The following is a 12,609-nucleotide window of genomic DNA, read 5'->3' as shown; positions in this document are numbered from 1 at the left end:
AACTCTACCAGCAGAATCAGACCAAAGAGGAGAGGAAAAAGTGAAGACACTTTCAAGACGTTATGCTCAAGAGAAACAGGATCAGGGCCGGGAGAGAAATGCTGAACATACCAACACTGGTGTCAGATTCGGAGCTCACATTGAAAAGACAAAACTCCCTGGGAGAGGGCAGGCATTGCTCTGCTTAAAGTGCAGAAAGTATCTGTATTCATTACCATATGTCAGCAGAAGCAGAGCAGGCTTTCGTCAAGGAAAAAGACACAGACGTCTATAATTCTCATGGATGGTCTTCCCACAAAAGTGAAAAGATGCAATGCATACGAGAAAAGCCATACAATGGAAATCTTTATTATGAACCAGTAAGGTCACTGTTAACTTACATTAGTAACCATATTCCCAAAGAGAGAAATCTACTCTGTTTTTGTTTCTAAAATGTTTGTTTATAGGCGGTGTATGCCTGTGTTGGTGGTTCACGGTGGAGGACCAGAGGTCGACTCTGGTTGTCTCCTCTATTTTTTATTTTTGATCTTTTAATATAATTGCAACATTTCTTCTTCACCTTCGCCCCCTCCAAACCCTCCAGAACCCCCCCTTGCTCTCTTTCAAATTCATGGCCTCTTTTTCATTACTTGTTAACGCACGCAAGCATGTGTAAGTGCACGCATACATTTTCCCAACTATAACCTGCTCAGTCTGTATGTTACTCAGCGTGTGCTTCCGGAACTGGTTATTTAGCATGGGATAACTAATTACTGTGCTCTTCCCTGTGAATATCTGTTCTGCTCTCAGCGCTCCATCGTTGCCTGTAGGTCTTCATGTAGGGTTGAGGCCTTGTGGGTTTTCCGCCATCTACTTTGGCATATCTATTGATGGTTCAGCTCACGTTTGGGCAGTCATGTAGGTGAGACTTTATCTGTAGCTTCTGATATTACTGGGAGACACAATCTCACAGCAAACTCCCTGATTCTCTGGCTCTTACAGCCGTTCTGCCTCCTTCCCTGCCATGTTCCCTGGACCTTCGGGATGGAATCCTTTACTTTTCAAGGCAGGATATCACTGAACTTGGAGATTTACATCCAGCTAGACTGGCTGGCTGGGAGGACCCCGAGAGCCTCTCTGCTTCCTCAGCCTCCTCAGCACTGAGGTTTCAGAGACATACCGCCAAGCCAGGCTTTTCTGTGAGTTCTGGGATCCTATTCAGGTCCTAATGCTTGCAGAGAGAACACTTTACCCATTAAGCCATCTTTCCAGCCCCTCTGAACAACATTTTGAAGAGAAAATTTCCACGTTACTTTTGGAAGGTGCTAAATAAAACAGGTGCTCATTCGGTGGAGCTAATACTTGGTGACCTTGACTTTTAGGCAGTGTAAATATGTAAATAATGTTCATTAAAGTATCGCAACATAAGCAATAACAATATTGCAAGACAACACTTTGCTTCAGCCGATAATCAGCAGTAGCGTAATGAAAACGAGAGCTGTATATGAGGAGAGGCAGTGTCTCCCAGGGAGAATGCTCACCCCCTAAGTGAGACTTGCAACCGTCTCATTAAATTTCTGTCTTTAAGTATGTGATTTTATAGGCTAGTATTTATTTATCGATCGAGAGGCGCTATAATTAGATGAATTAAACGGATACTCACCCAGTAAATCCGAGGCTCTCAAATTTTCTTTTAGAAACATGACAGAAATTATGGCACTACCTGCAAAGAAAATGGCCATTAGTAGTATTCCAATATAAAAACCATGTATTATTCAGGGCACTATGGAAGAAGTTAAGCATTTCATGTCTTTGCTTTACTTGCTGTTTCCTGAGTAGAGACGCTTGGCAGTCGTGGCTGTAAAAAATGATTGCCTTCCGTGATGGAAGAAGACACGTAGGGACTGAGCGAGGACAGTGACAGCGCCTGGTTACAGGGAGGGCTTCATAAGTTTACTGAATGACTGTGTGGCAAAGAGGGAGAGAAAAGAAAGGGAGGTACGAGGAGAGAAGCAAAGGAATGAAATGGGAGACAGGAAGAGCTAGAAGGGCAGGAGAAGGTAGGAGGAAAGTAAAGAAAGCCGAGAATGATTAACATTTAAATATTTAAAATTTATCCCACACTAAAGCCATCAATCCCAGCATCCTCTCCAAGGCCTCCTCGTCCAGAGCTCCTCCTGGTTCTTCCCTTCACACACCGCACCCAGCAGGCTGCTGGACCCAAGTCTGCACTGCACTCTGTCCTCACTGTCACTTTGTCACTGTCCCCGGCCACACCATCAGAGGAATCTTTCTAAGACGCAAAGCTCTCGTAAATCTCTGATGACTTCTTGTTATCTACAGGGCAAAGAGCAGAGCTACCAGCCGTGGCCCTCGGTGACAGCTGTGATTTCTCTCCGGACACTTTCCTCACATTTGCCCTCAATTTCTCTTCCGTTTTGTGCAGGTCCTTTCTAGAAAACACAATAATAATTCCCGGACCCACCATGTGCTTATGGCTTCTACAATTCTGGGACCAACTCTAGATTCAAGATCACTTCTAGGTCCAGACTGAGCTGGACACCTTAGCCTTATCTTGGGATGGAGTCTGTAGGTGGTTTTTCATTATCTTGGGATGGAGTCTGTAGGTGGTTTTTCATTTATCTGAGACTTATTTTCTTGTCTTCGTCCTTCTATTCCGTGTCGTGCGTTACTCTTCCGGGAATGACTCATGCCGCTGGACTCTCACAGCTGAGCCAGGGCCTGCTGCTATGGGCTCAGTGCAAAGAGGCAGTTTGATATCTGTGTCATGCCTCTTGTAGACTCATTCCCTGACAAATACAGGCACTGGAGAACTCAAAGGTGCAATCATAAAAAAAGATGCATAGTGTAATTTGAACTTGAAATTTTTATTTAAAAACTTAGCTGAGTTTTTCAAAGTAAAAACAGAGGAAAAAAGGTTTTCATTAAAAAACAAAACAAAAAAACCCACTATTATCCTGTAGCCCTACCATAGCCAGGGTTGGTGTTAATACCCATGGCGCCTGTTGCCATAGAAGGCCATGTGGATAACCTGGGGCCATATTGGTGTCCTAGGGCCACCCTGCAGCCAGGGTAATGCTGATCTGGTGGCCTGTGCTGCCATCTGGGGCTGTGTGGATGTCTGTGCCTGCTCCTGTTGCCACTGAAGGCTGTGGACTAGTGGGGTCTGGGTCACCACCTGGGACCATGTTAGAATCTGGGGATCCCGGGAACCATGCTGCTACTGGACCCCATGCCAATCTGAGAGGCCTGTGCAGTCACCCAGGCCCACAGTGACAGGTCCTGCTACAGCTGGGGTCTCTACTGATGTCCCTTTGCCCATGTTACCACAGGGGCCCATGTGAACCCTGTGTTGAGCCACGTGTTTGGAATCCAAGGGCCTTACTGAACTGGCTCTGCACCTTGCTTGGGGGGTGGGGTGGGTTGGTCCCAGAGGCCCAGACTGACCAACTCTACTACCACTCAGGCCGACACCCAGGACTTTGAGTTGGCCCAGCCCAACATGTACCCCATCTGTGACCTGCTGGAGCACATGAAGGGACTGGTCCTGTGGAACCATAGCCATAGGATGTCCATGGCTCAGGTCAACAGCAGCATCTGAGAGGAGTTTCGGTGCGGGTCCAGTATTGATGATGTACTGGAAACCAGATCCCTTGCACCAGACCAACAACACATTACACAATGAACACTCGAAAGTGAAGCTATTTGGACAAAGTGGTCTACTGTGTGACCCAAGGCCACTAAGATGAATGAAGAGATGACGGTAAGGGGAGAAAGATGGAAGAGGTTTTTTTTTTTATTGTTGTTTGTTTGGGACTTTTTACATTTGTTTGTTTTTTAGTTGATTTTCTTGTTTGTATTATTTTTGGTTTTGTTTTCGTTATTTCTTTTTGGGTTTCCCTTTGGAAGGAATGCTGTAGGGGTGGTTATGTAGGGGCTGGGGGATGGGTGGGTTTTGGGTACATGATGTGAAATTCCCAAAGAGTCAATAAAAAATTTATGTTGTTTTTTTTCTCTTAAAGTACTATTGTCTAGAGAAAACTGCAGTTGATATGTTGATTTTTTTACCTTCTCAGAACAAATGATTAAACACTGTTTTCTTAGTGACTACGAAAGCAGCAATTTGCTATGTCATTAAAAATTCTGCACAGAGATAATTTTAATGTCTGTACAATGACCCATCACGTGGATGTCACAGTCACATTTTGAATATGACTATGCCCGGTGTTCTGGTGACTTGTTGAAGACAAAATGACAAGGTCTTCGCTTGAAATAAGCTCAGACGCTCACGCGCTGCCCACCCAGACACTCACACGAGTCGGTCTTTGGTCTTGGCATTATCTCCTGGGCAGGTTATGTTTTCAAATGGAAGTTTGCTGAGTGTATTTGTAATTGAGTGGTTTGGCTCTAAAACATTGAAGCAAGATTTTCTACTGACTCGTGTGAACATTAAATTATCAAATTAAGCCCATTGAATTACGAATTGAGCTTAGTGCAGGTATGAAAATGTGTGTAGAATTTCTATCCTAAGATAGGAACAATTCCAGGAAAACCAGCAGGCATCCTGTGTTTGGAGCCTTAGAGAGGCAGGATAACCAAGGCCCTTACAAACTGCATCCTTTCACTGGCTTCTTACAAAACTGGATAAAGCACCTTTAATCCCAGCACTCGGGAGGCAGAGGCAGGAGGATTTCTGTGAGTTCGAGACCAGCCTGGTCTACAAGAGCTAGTTCCAGGACAGCCTCCAAAGCCACAGAGAAACCCTGTCTCAAAACACTGCCCCCTCCCCCCCAAAAAACCCCATAAAACAAAACTGGACAAAGAATGTTTCTATCTGGAAAGAGACAGACTAGCAATAATAATAATAATAATAATAATAATAATAATAATAATAATAAACAGAACAAGCACCCCGTGGCTGCGCTGAAATACACCAGTGTGTCCCATTCAGCAGTCCTGGAGATGGCGATTTCACAGCGAAGGATTGCAGCAAGAGCAATTGCTTTCAAGGAATGAGGAAGACAGAGCAGTAGGGATAGCTACTTAGTCCTGAACGCCGTGCTTGTGAACCTGGAGTTGCAAGGAGGCTGTGCCTTTCTCAGCTGAGAAACAACTGGTGTTCCTCCTGCTGAGCCAGGGTAGATACGGGCGGGCGGGCACTTCCTCCCCTGCCCCAGGCTCTTTCATGTACACTGCTTCTCTGGAGGTCGGAAAGGACAGTTTCTCTTTTCCTTTGTCGCTAAGCCACAGCTTCATAAATAATCTAACTTTCATAGGAAGTGGGGAGAATGTCACATGGGAAATAATTTCGTTGCTCCCAGCCAAAAAGGACACAACTATAATAAAAACTTAAAATATATGATACGCTTTGAGCGGCATCGACGGACACAAAACACAGGTTTTATGAAACAAATGTGCTCTTTTTCCTCTCTAAAAGAGTTTAGAATTCTAATGTACCTCTCTACTTATCCATTTGCCCAATGATGCTTTTTTTTTTCTGTTTTAAGGGAACAAGAAATTTTTCTGTCGAGGTTTTGTGTGTGTGTGTGTGTGTGTGTGTGTGTGTGTGTGTGTGTGTACGCGTGCGCCCATGTGATTTTATGGAGGTGTGCGCACATGAGGGCAGATGCCTGCGGAGACCACTTGAAGTCACTGGAGTCACAGGTGAGCTGCCTGAAGTAGGTGGTGGGAAACCAGCTTAGGGTCTCTGTAAAGGCTGAGCCGCTTCTCAAGCCCTCTGTCGTAGTTTTGGAGACAGAATCTCCGATTGTTCCTAGAGCTCGGTGTTTCAACTAGACTAGCCGTCAGTGAGCCCCTGGGAGCTGTCACCCTGCCTTGCCCCTAGTGCTGGGCATGTATGCATCACTGCACCTACTGTGCGCGCTAGGGATCGGAACCATGTCCCCAGCCCCTCTACCAAGGCTTTTTTTGTTTTGTTTTGTTTTCATAGAATAAGATATTTATTTAGTAAAGTAATAAAACGACAGGTTACTATGATAAATTTACTTGCTACTCATCTATAAGAAAACTGTGGGTGAAAAATGAGATGTACCGAGCAAACTGACAGTATCTGAGCAACGGCTAATGACATGACTTCCTGGAAGGTAGTGGATTCTTAAAATGAACAAAAATAGACCAAAATACTCCCCTACATCTCTGCAACCAGAAACCTGCAGAGATCAACTGATAACCTAGCGAACTGGAGGGCTTATTATTATTATTATTTATTATTATTATTAATCATTATTATTATTATCCCCATGGTAAAATTTAACATCCAAAATTATAAAGAGGCGTTTAAAAATGAATAATTTTAAAAAGCGCCAAAACAGCACATCTGCAGGTCGACCCCAGGTGTAATTAAACCACAGCCTGAGTCTTTAACTTCAGCTTGTATACTCTGGGGTTGGAGGCACGCTAGGGCAGAGGCTCGTGACTGCCGAAGACACAGAGAATGCTTATAGGGTCCCTATAATTCTTATACGAGGTCCCTGTTTAATTACTAGGTACCTTTACAGGAAAAAAGGAGACCCAAGGAGGAGAATATATGCTTTCTAGGCACTCAACAGTTGCAGAGAGTTACTAACGCCCCAGCGTCCAGACAGGTGCTTTTCCCAGGCAGCGCTCTGAGTTTGCAGTCAATGAACTGCTATTCTTGGCAAGTGGGAAATGTTTACAGAATCCGACACCTCTTCCCTCCCAGCTTATCTATCCGTTACTGACAGTGGATGATCTAACGCAGTTGCCCAGAGGATCATCGGATCTCAGGGCCTGAGCTGCGCTGAGCTGAGCTGTCCTCAGCTCCTTACTTCAGCAACCTTAAGGAGATTCTCAGTTAGCAAGTGTGAGGCTGGTATGTGCAGATGCTGTGAAGACAATGAGCCTGACAGACTCCCTGGTTGTTCAAAATGTCACTGAGGGTGAAAACTAGACCTCCGTACCCTTGGAGAACTCTGGGCTGTGGGCTGCAGAGGATGGCAGGGCGCTGTAAGCTGTGGAAGGGGACCCAAGCTAAGACGTCATCTTCATTTCTCAGGCTGGTGGGATGAAGCACCCGTGCTTTGCGGTGGCCAGGGACCCACTCTGCATATGCAGTTACCCAGGGCTTTAAGAGCACACACAGGAAGCCAGGCCTTTTTGTGATTTTTTTAAAAGTGGCTTCACAAATACAAGGGAAAACCAAGAGGCAGTGCTAACTGTTTCCCATGAAAACTGGGGTCTGTGGGTGAAGGTGTGGCCCAAAGTACCAGGAGCAGACAGCTACATACCCTTTCTTCTTAACAGACAGTTCAGCAGTACTCACCACTGGGAGAAGAAACGCAAGCTTACTATTTGGTGGAAATAAGAGGCCACAAATACAAACATTCACAAGGCAGAGCAGACAAGGAAAAGGCCAGCTTAACCAGTCATAACAGAAAGGCAAGACCACGAGGCTCGCTGCTGACCCAGACGCGGTGGATTCGTTACCTTTCTATGTAGTGACAGCTGCTGGGAATCAATGGGATGGATCTTTGTATGGACTGACCTCACAGTCACCTGGTGAACACTGAACTGTTCACCTTTTTTGATCTGCATCTGGGAATCTGTCTTGAGGCAGTAATTAAACAAAACAAAACAAAACAAAAAAACAACCCCAAACTGGAAAGAGTCTAAGCCTGTCATTACAAAATCACTTTTCCATAGTAGAAAACCAGAACAGGTCTAAGGACCCAGCAGTAACGGACAGAAAATCACAGTTGATAGAAATTACGACTGGAAATTATAAGGATAAGAAAAAAATATTCATATTGTAATATTTTTAAAAATAGCAAATTGCTCTTTATATGATTATGATACAAAATATATAGATAATAATGGTGATTACTCTTTTTTGGTAAAGATTTATTTTTATTTATTTATTTATTTTGGTTTTTCTAGACAGGGTTTCTCTGTGTAGCTTTGGAGCCCATCCTGGCACTGGCTCTGGAGAGCAGGCTGGCCTCGAACTCACAGAGATCCGCCTGCCTCTGCCTCCCGAGTGCTGGGATTAAAGGTGTGTGCCACCAACGCCTGGCTCAAAGATTTATTTTTTAATATTTTTAAATTATGTATGTGCATGTATGTGTGTATGCATGTGTATGTAGGTGGTATGTGCACATGGGTACAGGTGCCCTTGGACACCAGAGGTATTGGGTCCCGTGGATCTGGAGTTACAGGTAATGGCAGTGACTTGCCCAGTGTGGGTTTTGGGAACTGTAAGAGCAGCATGTGGTGTTAACCTGAGCCATGTCTCCAGCCCAGTGGTAACTACGCTATGGAGAATTCTACATGGAACAGTTACTCCCAGGAGACACTTATCAACATACGTTGTACATGAAGACACTTAGAGCAGAAGAGGGTTACTCATTACATGGTCACACAGAGTGTAGACACAGGCACTGACTCACAATATTCACGGTATCTGTTTAAAAGCAGCCAACGGTACACCAGGGGCACATCATTTCCATTAGCTGAGAGGATTCTTTTGCAGAATGCAGTGGTCATGATTCATAACATGTACTCACATTGTTAAGTGGTTAAACAGATTTTAAATGTTCTTAACAAAATATACCGGTGAACTTGACAGGTATGTTAACTATTTGACTTGATCTTTCTACAAAACGTCACCCTGTAGTTTATAAAACACACACAGCTATTGCTCATTACTTAAAAATGTAATTTAATTATTAAAAAATAACTTTAAAAAGAGAAAAATATACCAAAATGTAAACTCTTTTTATTTTTTTAATAGGTGCTATGGTGGGGCCAAAGCCTTGATCAAGGGTATATTCATAGAGAGAAAAGATACAAAACCTTCTAATAATCAAAATAGTACATCCAAAGGGAGCTTCTGTATTTGCTTAGCCTTGAAATTCCAATCAACACTCTTTGGTCAGGCGACAATTACAATGTAAGAGTTGTCCGTGAGTCAATTTTTTTTTTTTTTTTTGTTTGCTTTGACCATCATGAATCACTCAGGTTAATGGAGACCCAAGGTTGCCTGAGACAGCTGAGATAGACAGACAGAAAGACAGACAGACAGACAGACACACACACATACAGAGTGAGAGAGAGGGAGGGAGGGAGGGGCATTCTGATTTACAGTTCTAATAAAAACAGATAAAGGCCAAGCACATTTTTGGTGGCTTCAGCTGGTCTCAGAAGTAGGTGTGCACGCTGACGCTGGCTTCCCTGTTCTTCCTGATTTATGGAGGAATCAACCCCCATGTTAGCCCGAATTCTCTTCTCTGAGGTCACTCAGCATTCGAGATGAGGCTCAGTGCAAGACTGGCTATTTATTATGGAAGAGTTATTTAGTGTAATGTGGCCAAGAGTTGTGTTCTAATATTCACAAAAAAAAAAAAAAATCAGGAGGGGGAGTGGTAGGAAGATGAGAGACTGAGAGTGACAGGTTGTACAAAGTTTGATTTGCATTTATTTCTGTGATGAAGCACAAACCTTCATTAACAGTTAATCTCAAAGGCAGAGTTGGATTGTTGTGTTTTGGATATATATAATATATATATATTATATATATATATTATATATGACAGATGAGGTGTAGATGGAGGCTTTTTTTCTGTTTAGTCTGGTCCCCTTAGACTGGTTTAGTGGACTAGTTTCTCTCTATCCACTGGGTCCCCACAGCCGCTTATGCAATAGCCATTCTGAGGCTTCCTATTAGTCACCATTGTTTGGCCAATGGCTTAGGCTTCTCACTGGCTAGCTCTCTCTCATTGCTAACAATCTGTGTATCACCACACAGTTGTAGCTTACCCGTGATGCCCTGGCATCTTGCTTCCCTGGTGGCGTCTCCTGAGTCTGTCTTCCTTCTCTCTGACCCTTTGTTTGGATTTCCCACCTAGCTAAATTCTGCCTGTCCATTGGCCTAAACAGCGTCATTCATCAACCGATGAAAGCAACACAATTCACAGCATACAGAAGGACCTCCTCCATCACCTCCCTTTTCTGTCTAAATAAAAAGGAAGGTTTTAACTTTAACATAGTAAGATTACATATGGCAAAACGGTTATCAAGCAAGAATTACAGTTACAATATTCAGTCCATTTACATTTGGCAAAATTTAGAGAAAATACTCTGACGTCTATCTGATCTTTGTGAGTTTTATATCTAATTTATCTTTCATCATAACTAAGGAAAACTGTAACTATAGCTATCCGTCTTCAATTCCATCAAAGATCCACTGTTTGAGACAAACAATACAAATTACCAGACAGTTCTAATAACAGGCACCAATGTAGGAAACACACTTAGTCTACAGTGAGAATTTTGTCAATTTTCATTTCCAGGACATTTGACTTATTGTTTTACTTCTATGTTCTCAGGGAACACGGTATGTTGATGACATGGGAAGCAGAAGGCAAAAACAAACAAACAAACAAAATACCTTTGTTAAAAATATCTCAAACTCTGCACGAGAAAGAACATATTTACATAATAATGCTACAAACAGAACCTAAGTCTGGCTGGTGGTTTCTGACCACTATACGGTGGCTTTATTGCATTGCTGCAAAGCAAACCACCAAACACTTCCCTGTCAGCCACAATCAGGCCTCACTCCTGTGAACACATCGAGCGTGTTCACAGGCTCTGCTAGCTCCGAGCCATAGCGAGGCATGCTCTATAATTATCATTCACCACCAGTGGTAGAATTTTTAGGGCGGCGGGGAGGTAGGGGGTAACATGTCAATTGCAATGCATTCCAGGGGTTTCAGATACGAAGCTTTTTGACTGTGACAGTTGAAACGTGTGTTTTCTTATGCAGAGAAAAGTTGTCTCACCATCTATGCTGTTGGGGATGGAAGTGTCAGGAAATCCATTTTGATGAAAATAGTTATATTTTTATGTATTGAGGATAACAAAGATAAGACAATCAATTTCGCAGATGGTGATTTGCATAACTCTAGATGAGGAAATTTACCTGGATTAAGGACAATAATCCTTTCTTTTCTACATTTTTTTTCTTGGCATGCATTAGACCTGAAAAGACTCCAAAAATAAAAAAAAAGGTAAAAATACCACCACTGACAATGCTAATTCCGTATTATAAATTTAATAGCCTATTACTTCATTGCCAGCAATTTGTAAAAAAAAAAAAAAAAAAAAAAAAAAAAGGATGGGTGAAAAAGATGTTTCAAATAAAGCTTTAGATTCAACAATGCTTTCTGCTTGAGAGTGTGTGCTCAGACACAAAATTAAAACATCAGAGCTTTATAGTCCACGTGGTTTATATAAGCTGGGTTTTGGATTAATGTACTGAAGAAAAAATACGAGCCAGGTGGAAAAGAGGTATTTTCTGTATATTTCAAGCGCTAAGACCAATATCCATGTGAAATGTCATCCCGGCGTCCATGAGGGTTTAGGGCTGCCATGAGTTGATCACGTTGGCACTAAGCTTGCTGCTCCAAAGGACAGAGACTCTATGACATCAAGGTTTATATAATGCTACATGTCACTTGCTTATTGGTCTGCTTGCATTTCCCCTCATTTGTTTCTAATAAAAACCATGGAGACTAAAATTTCTGCTTGACATGACTGCTCTGGAATTTCAAGACCCCAGTAGGGCTTACGTGCCGCCCTCTGACTGTCCTCTCTAATGGACTGCAGACAGGCCTGTTAGGGTTTCTCAGAAGCACCAGGGAAACACATGAAACAATGGAGCTCCCACACAGGTCAACGGCTCCCACGAGTTACAACAGCTATCTTACGAGGGAAAAATCAGGGAAAACAGGCACCGGCCTGCTTCTCATCGTCTTCTCGGTGTATTAGCTCCCAGCCTTAATCCAAACTAGTCTGGCAACAGGGTTACTGGTTTTAATTTCTGAGGAAGTTATTCTGGGGCCAATGAGAGCTTGCTGCTGCTACTAACTGCTTGTTCAGTACAGAATTCCAAGTATTCGACTTCTCGTAATTACTTCTGAATTCAACCCATCTCTTCCCTGTGTTCACCTTAGCCATGACTGAGAATGGTGGAAAGTCTGCGTGCTTCACACGACACACACGTGGTGGGTACTCATTCAGTATTTACGTCTTGCCTTTACCTGTGTATTGCCCAAGCATTGCCAACGAAAAGGTTTCCCTCCTAGGCTTGACATCAGTGTGCTCTTAAGTGTAGAACTGAAAAGTAGCGTCGGTACTTCCCACCCACTCCCTCTCTGTAGCCTGGAATCAATCTCCTTCCAAACTCTCCTGCCTTACCGCCCTAGGATAAGTTGACTTTATACCGAGTGAGGTTCCCTATGAATCTCCCCAATTCCACATAGCCCCCGTTTCTGGATTGTAGGTAACTTCCTTATTTCTATCACCAGATACTGACATAGAGCATAGAACCTAGTTATGGAGGTATAAAGTAGACAACAATTAAGTGTGAGGCCATAGTTCATAGATGCATGAATGGTCTTATTCATCCCCTCTGGGATAGGCTTAGGAACATCCTAGCATTCACAGGTGTGGATACTTTCTTTTCCTCTTTTGTTTTTCAAGACAGGGTTACTCTGTGTAACAGTCCTGGCTGTCACTCTGTAGACCAGGCTGGCCTTGAACTCACAGAGATCCACCTGCCTCTGCCTC

General features: G+C 43.2%; 1 protein-coding gene across 2 annotated transcripts in view; it reads right to left on the bottom strand.

The window, feature by feature from the left end:
• Nucleotides 1-12,609, bottom strand: part of Nipal2 (NIPA like domain containing 2) — an 84,361-nt gene that overhangs the window by 35,439 nt on the left and 36,313 nt on the right. For both annotated transcript variants that reach the window (XM_027431522.2, XM_035449651.1), the window contains exon 4: nucleotides 1,643-1,702. In XM_027431522.2, coding sequence (XP_027287323.1) covers nucleotides 1,643-1,702 — 60 coding nt within the window. The remainder of the gene's footprint in view (nucleotides 1-1,642; nucleotides 1,703-12,609) is intronic.

The sequence above is a fragment of the Cricetulus griseus genome, chromosome 10 (assembly GCF_003668045.3).
Source record: "Cricetulus griseus strain 17A/GY chromosome 10, alternate assembly CriGri-PICRH-1.0, whole genome shotgun sequence".
Taxonomy (NCBI): Eukaryota; Metazoa; Chordata; class Mammalia; order Rodentia; family Cricetidae; genus Cricetulus; species Cricetulus griseus.
Note: the sequence above shows the minus strand (reverse complement) of the source record. Positions and strands in the feature narration are given on the sequence as shown.